This window comes from Lepisosteus platostomus, chromosome 7 (assembly GCF_059453375.1).
Source record: "Lepisosteus platostomus isolate fLepPlt1 chromosome 7, fLepPlt1.hap1, whole genome shotgun sequence".
Lineage (NCBI taxonomy): Eukaryota > Metazoa > Chordata > Actinopteri > Semionotiformes > Lepisosteidae > Lepisosteus > Lepisosteus platostomus.
In genome coordinates, this window is record NC_142617.1 from 21,465,125 (window position 1) to 21,480,346 (window position 15,222).

General features: G+C 35.2%; 1 protein-coding gene across 10 annotated transcripts in view; it reads left to right on the plus strand.

Moving 5' to 3' along the window:
- robo2 (roundabout, axon guidance receptor, homolog 2 (Drosophila)) overlaps positions 1–15,222 on the plus strand; it is a 623,900-nt gene that overhangs the window by 519,198 nt on the left and 89,480 nt on the right. For all 10 annotated transcript variants that reach the window (XR_015940079.1, XM_088639711.1, XM_088639706.1 and 7 more), the window contains 3 exons: positions 3,048–3,172; positions 8,528–8,699; positions 13,470–13,675. Coding sequence is in view for 9 of the 10 variants with exons in the window: in XM_088639711.1 (XP_088495837.1) it covers positions 3,048–3,172; positions 8,528–8,699; positions 13,470–13,675 (503 nt within the window). In the remaining variant the exon portion in view is untranslated. The remainder of the gene's footprint in view (positions 1–3,047; positions 3,173–8,527; positions 8,700–13,469; positions 13,676–15,222) is intronic.

Sequence of the window (15,222 nt, forward strand, 5' to 3'; positions counted from 1 at the left end):
GGGATTAACGACAAAGTTGATGTGTGTGCGGATATTAGCACAAGAAGGTCTTTAGCTCAAAGTTGAAACACTAATTCAGAGGGGAAGGACCTTAAATAGCCGGCTTAATCGGCAGATTGACTGCCTGATTGAAAAACAAGCAGTCTTCAAGAAACACATCCCAATCTCATTTGCACGGGGTTGGAGAAAGACTGAGAGTCTGAGAATGTTAGAGTTGACCCTGGCATGTTGGAACATGAGCTGCTTCCAGCCCAGGCGTAACATTTTTCTGAAATGCCATCCTTCAGACAGTAAGATATCGTGTCAGATTTTCATCACCGGGCAAATCACTAAAGCTAGGGCAAATATTTCATCAGCCAGTTATTACGTTCAAAGTTGGGGCAAGATCTCATTGCACTGCAATTTTATTTTGGTGCCACACTTTGGACAGTATTTCAGCATCAGTGACTGTGATCTGCACATTACCATATGAAATCTGGTGAAGTTGTTTTCCTTGTGAAAAGCCCTCAGGAAGAAGATCCTCAGGGCAAATAATTCTGCAAGTTACAAGTAGGGGGCATCATGCAGGAACAAAGAGGTTCAAAATGAAAAAGACAAGAAGCATACATAACTGCTGTACTAGTCTCTATCCTAATGGTTACAACTAAAACTCATTTGGGCTGAGCTCCTTCCTTTAGCTTTATTTCACAGATGTACCTGTATCTTTGCGTTTCCTGCAGCACTGCTTGTGCCCCTTCAACATTGTTCATTTAGATTTGTTTGCATTTTGCAATAATTTTGTTCAAAATCACACCCTTTTAACTTGTAACATACTTTACCATTGGCTCAGCCCTTGCAAAATGATTGTTAAAATTGGATCCATTCTCTCTCTCCACTTCAGTTTTGAGTGAGTTAAAATAGGAAAGGTCTGGGGGGTGTTTGCCAGTGGTGTCCTGGGCCATTCGTGTTGTGTTGGAGAAGGACCTATCTCCTTGATCTGCTTCATCATTAGAGCCTGTTTAATTCCTGCCACACCATGATAGCCCAGGCTGTAGAGACAACGAAGAACATGATATGATTAACCTCCTGGTCCCACCGCCCCTGCTCCCACTGACCTGACTCCCAGTCGTGCTGAAGCCTTGCTTCCCAGTTCCACTCAATCACCTGATTACCATAACATCCCACACTGCCTCCGTACGCCATCATTAACATAACAGAGCTTTACTGTGACAGTGATTGAAACCGGCTTTTGCTGAATGCAGTATCAAAAGCATACCTTGCCAGAAATCAAATCTAATTTAAGATTCATTCACATTATTCAAACTATTTTTAATTCCTCCCTTCACCTCCATTCAAGCCAACACAAAACATAATTTGTTAGAATTAATTGTTCTTCACCAGAATAAAGAAACACACTACCCACTCTTTAGTGGTCTATCTGGAATATTAATTATCTCTGCCCTCTTTGTTTAAGGTTTGGCAAAGCTTATGGACCATGTGGGATTTTCAAGAGGGATATGAGTTCTACTACAGGTTCTAATTAAGTATTGCACCATTTCTGAGACGATATACTTTAAACGTGTTGAACAGTACAGTTAACAACAATTTATCTGTTGGTTACTTAGCATAAAAAACAGAATTAAAAATAAAATGTATACAAATATTAAGTTAGGATTTAATAAAAATAGCTTTAACATTTTTATTTTGAGAAACAGTAAATATTGCCAATCAGTTGTGGATTAATTTAAGATGTTTTAGGTGTTTACATGCTAACAAGCTGTCATTAGTAAATTATTTACAACATATAGACTAAAATATGATATAGACTGATTTATGTGGACATAAATGGCAAATCGTGGTGACTACATTATGATATTTTGATGATCCAGTTAGAGCTGTGGCTTTTAATTATTTAATTAGCCCTTAAATGGTGCAGTTGAATAATTCCAACCCTGTCAGGTAACAATGGAGATGGAGAATATCTTTGCCCTGTTGTAGAACAAATTAAGTCCAGTGGATCCAGCCTGATCAATGGCTTTTAATTAAAATAATATTTTTTACAAAACAAGGAAAGCACATAAACTCTGAATTTACAAAAAAAAAATCTAAGGAGAATGGCAATTGAAAGTTTCTAGTTTTTACTTTCAAAGACTTCAAATTTCTTCTCTGCAACATGCAATTAGGTGCCTTTGTTTCCTATGAAGTATTGCCAAAATGACTTTATGAATCACACATAGGGTTTGCTTAATGCATAAAGGACAGAATAAAGTGGAAGGATTTGGATTGAAATCCGGGGAAATTATTTAATATGATGGAAGAACCACATGTACAATTGTACATTTGGTTTTGTTAACCAGCTTATTAAAATGATATAGCTGCTCCAAGGAAGATTGAAAGACGAGTGAGCAGAAACGCTTTCAGTCAGGAAGAAAAAACTTACAGTCAGAAACTACATTATATTATGTGGTGACAGGAGACACATCCCACTGGGAATGTTGAATGTCTGGAACAAAGTGACCAACTATATTTTTGAAACTGATTCTCCGGATTTTTAAAAAAGACAAATGAACAAGATTCCTAGATTACTTGACTACTAGAAACCAAATGACATATGCCAGCTGGCCTCTTTTCCTTTCTAACCTTTCATATGTCCTTGTGTACATTTGAGACGTTTGTTTTACCATGCATAATTTTAAGAATTTGACTTCCTAGTTGACTCTGGTTTCACAGAATACTGATTTTAACCTTGAGCAGGATGCATGTATCTCACAAAGCCAGTTTTATCTTTAGGCCTATAAAGAAACAAAAGGATTCAACAAATGTTACAACAAAAACATTTAAAAAAATCTATTTAAAATATTTAGATGGCAATCTGAAAAAAGGCGATATATGAAGGCTGATGTCATTCATTCAGTTTCAACTAGTGTTGGCCAGTCTGAATGAATGGCTAAATGGGAAGGTGTTGTCGATGTGTGTCAAAAATGTTGCATGGAACTAGTGAAGTACTTACTGTGTGCTCACTCCTCTCCTCTTCCACTCACTAACAGCTGTGTTCTGTTTTAAACCAGCACCCCCTCAGTTTGTGGTCAGGCCGAGGGATCAGATTGTTGCTCAGGGACGGACTGCTACTTTCCCCTGTGAGACAAAAGGAAACCCACAGCCAGCTGTCTTCTGGCAGAAAGAAGGTAGTCAGGTAAGCTGCATGTCCTAGGAGCCGTTACTCTACAGCAGAGTGTCTTTAAGTAAGTCCTTTGTAGCCTTGAAAACTCTTGACCCTTATAAAAGATAACACATGCAGATTCATACTCTGATTTTACAGATCTAGCATGGTTTTACTTTAGACCAGCACTTCCTAAACTCTTATAACTTGCTGTACACTTTAAACATCCCAGACCTTTCGCAGAAAACAATACGATATAAAATAATCAGCCCTAACATTCAAGAAAAACATATACTTCAAACTAAAACATAGATTACAGTTCAAATGATAAATATTTAACTTCACTGTTTGGAGTAGAATTTAAATGGGAAATGTTTGTTACTATGAACAGATCTGTTTAATATTTGGTTCAATACTGGAAAGAGCTAAATAAAGTTCGTGATCCACACTTGTTAAAAGCGATCTCCTCTGGTTTTTCCAATGCTGTACCATAAATTCTAATGCTTTATCACTACACTTTTACCTGGCTTTATCACAGGAATCATTTATAAGAAATGTTCATATACTCTAGAATCTATTCTAAACTACACTGAAATGCTATGTTGTTATAATTTTAGTTCTGACACGAATATTAGAGAATGAGTATCTAACACATGCTTGGAGCACACAATGAGTAATTCCACTCTCACTCGTGGAGCACAATTAATCAAACAAACCATTTTGACACCATTCTGAAGGAGACAAAGACTCCTTTATTACTGAAGGAGATGTGGATTTGCAGCCATCTTTAGAAAAAACATGATGGTGTTCTCATATCAACAGGAATAAAACCTTTAGGAGCATCTTTCAGGACAGGATTTACAAAGTGCTGTACAACATACACAGAAAAAAATCAATTTAAAACAACCTTAAGTCAGTATTGATGAAAAACTCAGTATTCTGAGGCAAGGCGGTACCAAAATCTGTGTGTTATAAGGTATTTCTCAATTTTCAAGGGAATGTAGTCTAGGAACACTCAACACGCAGTCAAAAGAATAAGCTCAAAGTTGATTAATTAAATATGAAGGAGTAAATCCATTTAAGCTATGAAGGAGCATATCCATTCAATGCCTTGTACATCAATATCGAAATCAATTCTAGATTTGACAGAAAGTCGGTGTAGTGAAATAAGAAGAGGTTCCACATGACTGAATATCCTATATAGTTAGAACACACACAAGCAGCACAGTTTTCAATGGAGAGAAATCAATCTGTTATTTTTAGAGGTACTGGCCTGTATAGCAAACAGTTTTAGACAAAATCATGCACCAGGTACTAAACAGCCAACTCGCACCGCCGTGAAACAAAAAACAAAACATTTAAATCAAATTCTAACAATATGTCCAAATTTCCCTGCTGGGTTTTGTTCTTCTGTCAAATTTAAAATTAAATTACTTGCCACTTGCCATTGATTCTCTTTTCAGTCTTTTTGTTCTTATTTTTCAGTACCATGTCTTTTGGATCTTAGTATTAACCTTATAATTCAGTGGTTTGGATGAGTAAAAGGGGGAGGGTGGCTCAGAAGAAAATACTAGAAACACAGATACATGTAACTTATTGCATAGTTTCAATGATAAAATCTAACACGCTGAAGGAAGTAAGACGGCTTGCTTAGGAGAAGGGTAGCATTGGCTTTCTCAATTTTGTGTACTCTTCTAAAACTGATCCTCTGAAAGTAAAAGACAGGGTAGTTTCACATCAGAAACATCACAATCTTTGCTTTGGGTTTTGAAAAATCTTATTAACAAATCATGTAATTGAACCTGTTTCCATTTTTTTCCCCCAAAGCGCAGGTCTATAATCAACAATAACTGTTCAATGTAAAAGGAAGATACTTTTTTGTAGAGTGCTTTAGACAAGATCTTACCATTAATGCACTGCCTGTTTGATAAAACATTTCTTAAACCAGAGGGTATACAAAACATTATAAAAGTTTCAAAACAAGAAATGAATAATCTGACAATATTTTATTTCTTTGTGTTACCATTTACAACTGTTAAATGGTAGGTAGAAAAGACAAAATTCAAGTGTATAAAGGAAAAGCAAGTTAACAAAAGGCCTAATGTGACTGACTGTAAATGCCATTAATCATACAGATTCCAGGAGTCATTCAGAGTCATTCTAAGACTCTGCCAGAACCTGTGGTAGATTGTTTCATATAAAAGTAAAATGACTTTAATCCCATATCAATTACAACAAGATAGAACAGAAATACCCCAGCTATGCCTGAACATGCTGGAAGTAATACAACAAGATAAATAGACAATAGTATCTAGATTAACTTGTTTCCCTATTGTTCATCATTTATTGGGTATTCTACATGATAGTCCTAACACTGGTTTATCTGTAGTGTATACTTTTTTAACAATAAGTCCTTTTGTTCCTTTTTATGACAGTAGGAATGGTGGTTTCCGTAATCAACATGACCCCTATGGTAATGAAAGCTCTCATCTCAGAAAAGATAACCAGTATAAATAATTTGAACTCATAACAATGCAAACAACAACAGCAGTAATTAGCCAGCTAGGGACTGTAAATATAATTTTGATTCAGGCAGCCACTGGTGAAGCAGTTGAAATGTATGAGGAAGTTTCATTTCCCAACCAGGAAAGTAAGTGGCACTCAAGTGATAAATATGGTACAGTAGGTGGTATTACTGGTTTGCTGAGAGAACAAAACAAGAAATACTTCAAAACCATAGAAACTTACGTGCCCAAATGGTGGAAAATATACTGGAACTCTTTTTAATGCAAAATTTTTGCATTTCATGAAGGCTTCAGCTAGAATAATTAATTAAATTGGTAATTAAGTAATTAGACTGAGAAAGCCTTTTTTGTCGCACTTGAATCTAATGAAGTGGACATCTATCATCCAGCAGAGGGGATAGGGTAATTAAAAAAAGCTACATAATTTGCAGCATTAGAGTCATTAGATGCAATTTAATCTGGCTAATGTATTTTCCTGTTCCCCTGCACTAAGGACTTTGTAAAAAACTCAAGGATAAGCGATGGCAAAGGTGAGATTTCACTCAATGTCAACACATCTCCAATTGTGTATTATTGCCAGCTGATTGCTGTCTGTTGCCAGTGTTTATTACAAAGTACCTAAACCGATTAAGGTGCTAAAGCTATAGCCACTGTGAATTGATTAAACCTTTTAGGATAATATTCCTGGCTCCTGGCTAATTTAAATCTTTCATTAACAGTAGTGTTAAAACATACACAATGAAACTAATGCAACTTATCAATTAAAAAACAAAACAATTAGCTTCTTAATAATTGTTGTCTTTGATATGCTGTAGGAATGAACACATGACTGTGAGTGTTACATGTATTTTTCATTGTACTGTAAGTGTTAATAGGCTATTCAGGGGTCTAGACTGTAAGCATTCTTCTTGTGGCTCTTGTTCAGAGCAACCATGCATCAGGCAGATGTGTTTCCTCTGTACTTCTTACCAGATTTGTGCTGGCAATAGTTTAATTCAGCTGAGCCTTCACTTTATGAGTTGAATTAAACACTGGCAGTACAAATTACATAATGTATAAGAAAGGATCACAGATGAACCAAACTAAAATAAAGCAAAGTTAGAAAGTATTGTACAGCCCACTGCTTTACTTATATTTTAAATAATTTGTAATTTTTTATGTCTTTATTTAAGGCAGGCACCTTTCAGTGAATAATTCAATTGGATTACATTCATTAGAACATTATAGACTCATAAATAATTCTAAAATATTAACATACTTAGTATTAATTTTTGAAGAAATGCATAATGCAGTATAAAACTATACATAAATCAAAAAGTAGAATAGAACAAATTTCAGCTCAGGATACACTATGAAACTCTACAATGCATAAGAATAAGGATTTTAATATATTCAGTTTATCAAAGATTATTATCCCAAAGCGCCGTGAGAGAAACTATATAGTACTTTGTGTAGAGAAAGAGACCTACTTCTTCTGCTACTTGCAGCACAACAGATTAGGTGTAGAGTTGAGGAAGCACTTCACCATTAGGGGCGCCGGGGCAGTCAGAGTGAAATTTGTTGCATTCTTGTACAACTTAGAGTTGGCAAGGCAAAGCAGGTTTGGAAATCTTTTTTAGTCAGATAATATTGTCAAGATTAAAACCAGGTACCTAAACTGTACTTCAAAATTAAATCACACATAAAAATCAGCAATGCTTATTTTGAGTTATACCTGGTGTATGTATAAACCTGTCAGGATGTATAAGTAAACATATGAATGGTTGTAAGTGAGTCTTTGGACTGTGTATTTCATTTGGTTGGTAGTAGCTAATTGATTAGAGGATCTCTTATAGATCTTTCTTCAAAGTAGCCATGATGTCAGCTTCAACAGCATGGGTGGGTAGCTTGCTCCAGACTCCCACAAATCTCTGTATAAAAAAGCACCTGCTGTTTTCAATTTTAAAGCCCTTCCCCATATTTTCCACTCCTCATTTTCATGTTTTATAGTTGACTCTGAAGAAGTCAAGTGGGTTGTCTTTTGCCATTTCCTTTGATGATTTTCTATACTTGAATCAAGTCCTTTTGTGGTTTTCTCTGTTCATGAATGAAAAGGTTAGGTTATTTTAGCTTCTAAGCATAGAGCCTCTTAGCCTCTTCTCTTCTCTGATTTCACAACAGCTTTATCTGTTTTTGAATGTGGTGATCAAAAGTCTACACAAGTTACCAGATGAGGTCTTACTAGGGAATTGTAGCCATAACCATAGCCATAGCCATAAAATTTTGTTGTTGGAACTATATATCAGTTTTTTAAAAAAAAAAACCTTTTTCAATTTCCAGTGTACAATGTTTACTAATTCACATTGTTTTAAAGATGATTTGTAAACATTAAGACATATTTAGTACTTGTCATTATTATGTACAGTAGCTATGATTTACTTTTTGCTACCTTCATATAATACTCAGTACTTGGTGCAGTTGTAGCTAATTTAATCAATTTAGACAAATAATCAAAATACTTTTTTTGACATCTTCATTTATTATGGCATCCCGATATTTACCATGTTTTCCCTTTTTAATTGGGATGAGCTGAATTCAATAAAAATGATTACTTTACTCATTTTATGTACTTGTGAGAGTTATATCATAAATGGTTATTCACAGTAAAATAGTTTCTATCTGAAGCCAGTCAGAATTGAAGAAAGGTGACTTGATTTTTCATGTCAAATAAACCAGATATGTAAATGTACTATTTTGAATTTATTTCAAAGGATATAAACCAGATTATGTTTGAAACAAGGTTAACTACTCTCAAAACAAAATACTGAATGTGGTCAGGCCAATGATGTGTACAATGGTAGTAATTCCTTTTGTTCCTCTCTAGAACTTACTGTTCCCAAACCAGCCCCTGCAGCCCAATACCAGGTTTGCAGTGTCGCAGAGTGGTGACCTCACCATCTCGAATGTGCAGCGCTCAGATGCTGGGTACTACATCTGCCAGGCTCTCACCGTTGCTGGCAGCATCTTGGCCAAGGCTCAGCTGGAAGTCACGGATGGTAAGCAACTTTTGTCACCAGTCAGTCCTCTAAAACATTTAATTCAGTAGTTATAATCTTTCTACAGACGAAAAGCAAAAAAAAGACTGGGCTGCATATAATCTTGAATTTCAACAGCTGGGGTCAAATATGTCAGTCAATGAGCCCTATCAATAGGATTGTTAATTCTACATTATATGACAAACTAGGGATCTTGGCTATAATTCCTCGATGGCTTTTGACACATCTGAGTGGCTTTTTGTTAGTGTTTAGGCTTCTTGTTACTATTTATGTTTTGGGATGTACCAGTGTTACTTGTCCAGAGATTGTAAGATATGTTTCTAAAAGGTTATGGCTGCAATAATAAATATTTCTTCAAGTAGATTTAGTCAAGCATTCATTTATTTTTGTAACCTTAAAATTATAAATAAATACATTTAAATTGAATAAAATATAAATATTAAATTATATATATATACAGTACTATATATATATACTAAATACATGCAAGCTTTCTAACTTCATTATTACACATAATAAATATATTAACAAATATGCTAATACATGTTGATATATTTCTTTGAACTGGTGTTTCTTTATTCTTTGATACTGTCTTATCCTGTAATACATTTGATAAGGTGTCAATTTTAAAGTTTGAGGACAGTGTCAAGCTTGAAACCAACTCTTTAATTGTGCATGTTAATGTGATTTAACATATTGGTTTGACTTCTGTTTTCAGACACTGTTTAAAGAAATACTGTATATTGTATTTTCTTGTTCTGTAGAAAAGTATTGTCCTTAATTCTTAAAACACTGAAAAAAAATGAAAAAATGATTTGATTGACAGTTGTAAGCAAAGCCTTGATTCAGGAAATTCCCGTCCACTTTGGTTACTGCTCCTTTTGTGAAGCTCTGTGGTATTATAAGCAATACCTGGAAGCTGGCAAAATCCCCTGGCTGTTAGGAGATGTGAGTTTCCATGAGGAAAAATTCATCACAGGTGACAGCTTCAGAGAAATGGACAGACATGCTGAAGTTTCGTGGAATGAATTTAATGGCTTCGCTTTGTATTCTGAAAACCTGCCATTTTTTTATGACAACATAGGTTGATGTCTTTCTGACCCCTCTGTCTTTCTTAGCCATTACACTTTTCCCTGAGTACTCTTCTGGAGATTACAGCCTAACCTTCTCATGGTGACCCCTGGGTGCCAGCTTTCCTGTTGGATAAAATGATCCATTTTCATCCAATGTGAATTTACATGTAGATTAAAAGGTCATTTAAAATTAATGGAAAGGCAGTATTTTTTAATATCTGTCCATGGCATGTTGTGATTCAGTACTTCAGTCATGATTGGAATAAATAGGACGGACAAATATTGGCGGAGAAGACATTGAGCTGTTAATGGCTGCACCTGCTGTTTCTGCTGTGATTTACGGCAATGAGGCCACAAGGAGTGAAGCAGGTTCAAGGAGAGTCGTAATGAGAAATCCCTGCTTCAGACAGTCAAGGCCTGAGCCTGAACCCCCCCTTGCTGTGTCTCATTCCTGAGGTGAAAAAAGAGAAATTTGCAGGTGACTTAGTTGTTTCATCGCAAGTCCTGGTGCTCTCCAGGTTAGTTCAAGTATAGTAATAACTTTCCACTTTATTATTTAGATTCCTTTGTGTCCACACTGTGAAACGTTTGTGTCCACTCCTCTACAAACATGTTTAAAAATACAGCAGAAACTGGGTGGCTATATTAAATGTTAATATGCACATAGAAATGATCATACTATCATACCTTTACATGTAGGTGTATTAACAACATAAATGGCTGCTCATATGTATTTCAACAGATGAAGAGTCAACTAGATAAAGAGTCAAGAATACAGATGCAGATCACAACTGGAAATTAAAAGAAAAGGCTACAACATGAAAATTACTATAAATATTCTGTAATCTAATAAGACTCCATGGCCATGCATACAGAATGATATGAGATAATTTTTACATTTACCATAGTAGTGTTTTTTGTGCTGGATCATGAGTAAGCTTATGAGTTTATGGGGGTTTAAAGGTTTAAGACTGTATTTGATAAGTTTCTTCACCTCATATTACTAAAACACCTGTTGTGCGTCAGGTAACTAATAATTTTTGTTCAACAAACTTATATATTATAAAAAGTGAAACTACCAATACGTTTTAATGCATTAAAAGTGGAAAGCAACATTTAGGATACCAGGTAACAGATATGTTCTACATTAAACAAGCATACTGATTACTCATTATATTTATAAGATAATTAATTTTTGCCCATCTGTATTTGGAAACAAAATAGAAATTTAAGAGTAGTTCAAGTAGGTATCTGCATCAGCATGGATAGGCTGCAAAGGTGCCACACCCAAAGAAGGCTCCACAGCCAAAACATTGTGTTTCCTTTCTTCTCTCTTCAGTATGGAATAAACCCTTTACTTGTTCCTAATAATTTAACATGCTAGAGCAGACTTGTTGGTGAAAGGTGCAGGAACATTTTAGTGAATTAAATGTACACAGATAAAATAACAGGTCATATTGTGGCTCCTTCAAGAAAATAAAAACAACTGATATTTTTATTAGATGGCATTTCATTATATTGAATGTCCCCTGGTGTGTTTGAAATTCCTGTGTGAAAAACACACATTCAGTGTAGTTCAGTGAACAATTTGTTTTCACTAAACTAAAAAGGTTTAGAAATCAGGTTTTGACACTGAACTTTACTATGGTCTACAACAGTGGCTCTAAATCATGTTCAATCACCATTAATAATTGCTTCCAGTAATTAATCTGCTTGCTGGTTTAGACTTTTCTGCACTCGGCCCTTGGTTTCAAAGCCATAGTTCTAGAATACAGTTGTATTCATTGGAGGATTTCTCAAAAGATAGGTACTTTGGATGTGTTTTGAGATTAAGTATTGTGAGTACATGAAATAAAAGCGAATCAAGAACACTTTCAATGTTAACTCCTTTTAAGCAACTATATTTATATACATTTTATTTTTTAATATGAGTTTTTGAACTACAGATGATGCTTATGAGCTTAACCAGGTTCAAGTAAAGCACTGTAAAAACAGAATAGTCAAATACTGAGTGATACTGTACAAACCTCAACATGTTCTTTTACATAAGAACAGGAGGTAAGATAAGTCAAACATAGCAAGAAGCATAATACACCATTTCTCCAGGAGTGTTAAGTATCTGACAGAAAAAGGTTCTGACAAAACCAAAAAGGTCACAGCTAGACAGATTTTAAAAACAGATGTAATGATGCTTATTTAAACAATTTAGCTAGCCATATTTCTAACAGATTGAATTGTGCACCGTCTAAAAAAACATATCATGTTTATTTCCTGAACAAATCATTTTGAAAACGCAGTAACTTGGAGAAAGCTGGAAATAAATTAAAAATCAAAACAGATTTTTGCAAAACTTTCTGGTATCGCTCAAGTCAGATTGATTGTAATGCATTGTACAACTCCCATATGAAGAAAACAATGAAGAAATTTGAGTGGAAGCTCATATGATGTTCTGGGCAACAGGAGTAAATAAACTGAGTAAATAAGCTAATAATGGAAGGGAATGGAAATGGGAATACTTTAAAAAGACTTACCATTTTGAAAGGAAATATGAAGACTTTTATTGACTTACAACTTACAACACTAGACTTTTTTTTTTGATCCCGTGGGAGTACAAACTGCAAATGTGTTAAAATCTAGGTAGAGAAGAGCCATTAATTAGCACCTCAGACTTCACCATCAATAATCCACACTGTAAATTAATGAATGTGGTGTGATACCACAAGACAGAACACATTAGTGAGTTGTGAAAAATAAACTGTTTCCTGATTGAAAAAATAAAAAATAGCTAGAGATCATTTTGCACAATGAGTTGAACAACCACATTCTCCTACATCTTCCATCTTGCAAATTGTTTTTACTAGATGTTTTTTTATTACATTAGAATTTTATAAACTATCTAAAAACATACAGTTTCTTGGACATTCTCCTAAACGTAACAGCAATAAAATTGTCCACAGGTCATTCGGTGTCCCTTAACTCCTTGTTGTTGATTGATGTGTTATCCTTTCAACTTCAATGACAGAAAATGCCAGCGATGTTCACTTATCCAGAATGATATTGGAAGTGTGCAAACATTTAGATGAAGGATGGGTTCCACTTCTTCAGTGATAATATTGTTTTAAAAGATAAAAATTCAGAATAATTTCAAAACAGGACCTATTGCAACATTCTAAAAAGAAAAGGCAATCCCAGAGTTAGACTTTCCATTGTCAGAAAATCTAGTCTGAACCCAGAAATGAATACCAAATCAACAGGCTGAAAATATGTATTTCAAAGCAAAATAATGAATAGATGAATAATTATTACGTTTCCAATTCCACCATGTTCTTCAACCATTTATAAGAGTGAAGAATATTTCTGTGATCTTAAGCAACTCAGTCAAAAATTATCTTAAAATAAAACAGCCTTTTCTACAGGTATGAAGTAGTGGATTTTGGCTCCTAACATTCTTAATATCATGGGATAATGTATCTGAACACTAACTGAAACTTGAGTGCCAGGACTGGGTGAGAGGCTACATACTGTATGTGATTATTTCCCAAAATAATCATACTAAAGACTAAATTCAAGACCTTTTAGTGTCAGAGTCCGTTTTAGCACTATTAAAGAATGAAAACCTTTGGACCAAATTTGTTGACTAGCCTGTCTGTTATAGAGTAACCAGCAGTATTTTATGTCTTGGCATCTCTCTTCTCAGTTTTGACAGATAGGCCTCCGCCAATTATTCGCCAAGGCCCAGCCAATCAGACACTTGGTGTCGACACTGTGGCCTTGCTGAGGTGCCAGGCATCAGGAGACCCCATCCCAAACATCAGCTGGTTAAAGGATGGGGTTAGTCTGCTGGGCAAGGACTCCCGGATGTCTCTACAGGATCTTGGAAGCCTCCAGATCAAAAATGTCAGAGTAAGTACTTTTTGTGGCTTTGCAGTAAGGTCTGTTGTTATTACTGTAAGAAAACCTTACCCCATCCTCAATTTTATTTACATTTGTCAAAAGTCATCAGCAAGGTGTTCCAAGGAGTAAACTAAGACTCCATGCTTTGCTGTCACGTCCAGCCACTGAACTGAATATAGCCTACCGCTTTTTGAGATTTATCATTTATAAGCAGTTTGGAAAAGGAAAGTACCTTTTTATGATCAAGTTAAAAATAAAGCAATAAATACTGTATATCTAAATTAGTCTAATAATCACCTTCACTTTAGTTTTCACTGGTTTCCTACTTACTGTATATCAGGGTGACTTCGTGTAATTCTGAAATTTCAACTGAAATGCACTATAAATGTGGGCTGAATATTGAAATGCCAGGACTCAGGATTGAAAAATGTTATATTTTACTGACAAAATAATGTTAGCAGATCAAGAGGATACATTTTGATACATACTGTGTACAGTTTTTTTTTTCAAAAAAGAAAAACAAGAACCTCACATACTCTGATTAAACAGAGAAGGAAATGTTGCATACCTTATTTGGTTAAATTAATGTGCTATGAAACTTTTAGGTACATGGATGACTTTGAAAGGAAGTAAACATGCATTATATTTTTCAAGTATTTTTCTGCAATTGTTATGGATATTTCTCTAACTTTGGAAATGCCGTCTACCGCAGTTTGCTTCATCCCCTGCCAGGAATAAATGGTCTGCCTCAGTATTTATTGCCTTAAGTTCTATGCTACAGTTTGCATTCAGGAAGCAATTAAGGTCTGAAACAAATGCTCACGCTCTTCCTTAATCCCAGACTGCAAGTTGACCTTTTCCCTTTCAAGCTCCCATGTACTTAGAATCGTGTCACAGGGTGATTTTCATTTGGATGTAGCTTAGACATAACTTGAAAGGACAGCAGAATCATATTGCTTTTAAGAGGCGAATAGGAAATATTGATTTCTGTAAATTGTTTGATGCTATCACTTAGTGAGCAATGTCTATAAAATGTAACTGACAGAACCTTGGATGACTTCCAGCAATAAGATATCGTGGTGTGGAGGGGTTAAGTGCACCAGACTGTACAGCGGATGCATGAGTCCCTGGAAAACCAGGCGCTTCAGCACCAAGTAAATTTAACAGCTCCACACAACAAGATTTTCTGCTTTATCTATAATATCCATTACACTTGACAAATCTTTGACATTTTATTAAATAAATTGAAGAGAGGCAGAGGGAACAGAAACAACAGCAAAAGTACAGACATTGAGATGTGCCAGCTGTCATCAGTCTGTAGCATTTCAGCAGCCTTAAATTAATTATCCACCACCACTGGGGGAAAATGAAATTTATTAAAAAATTAATGTCAGCACTTTTGGGGCAAACTGTTTCGTCTTCGACCCCCCTTCTTTGCTCCGAAAGGCAAACACAGGCCAAGGAGGTTAATGCATTTTCAGTGTATGACTGAATTAAACTCTGCACTTGAGTAGTCATGACTTCTTGCTCATTCAAAGGAGAGCAATTAAAACAGC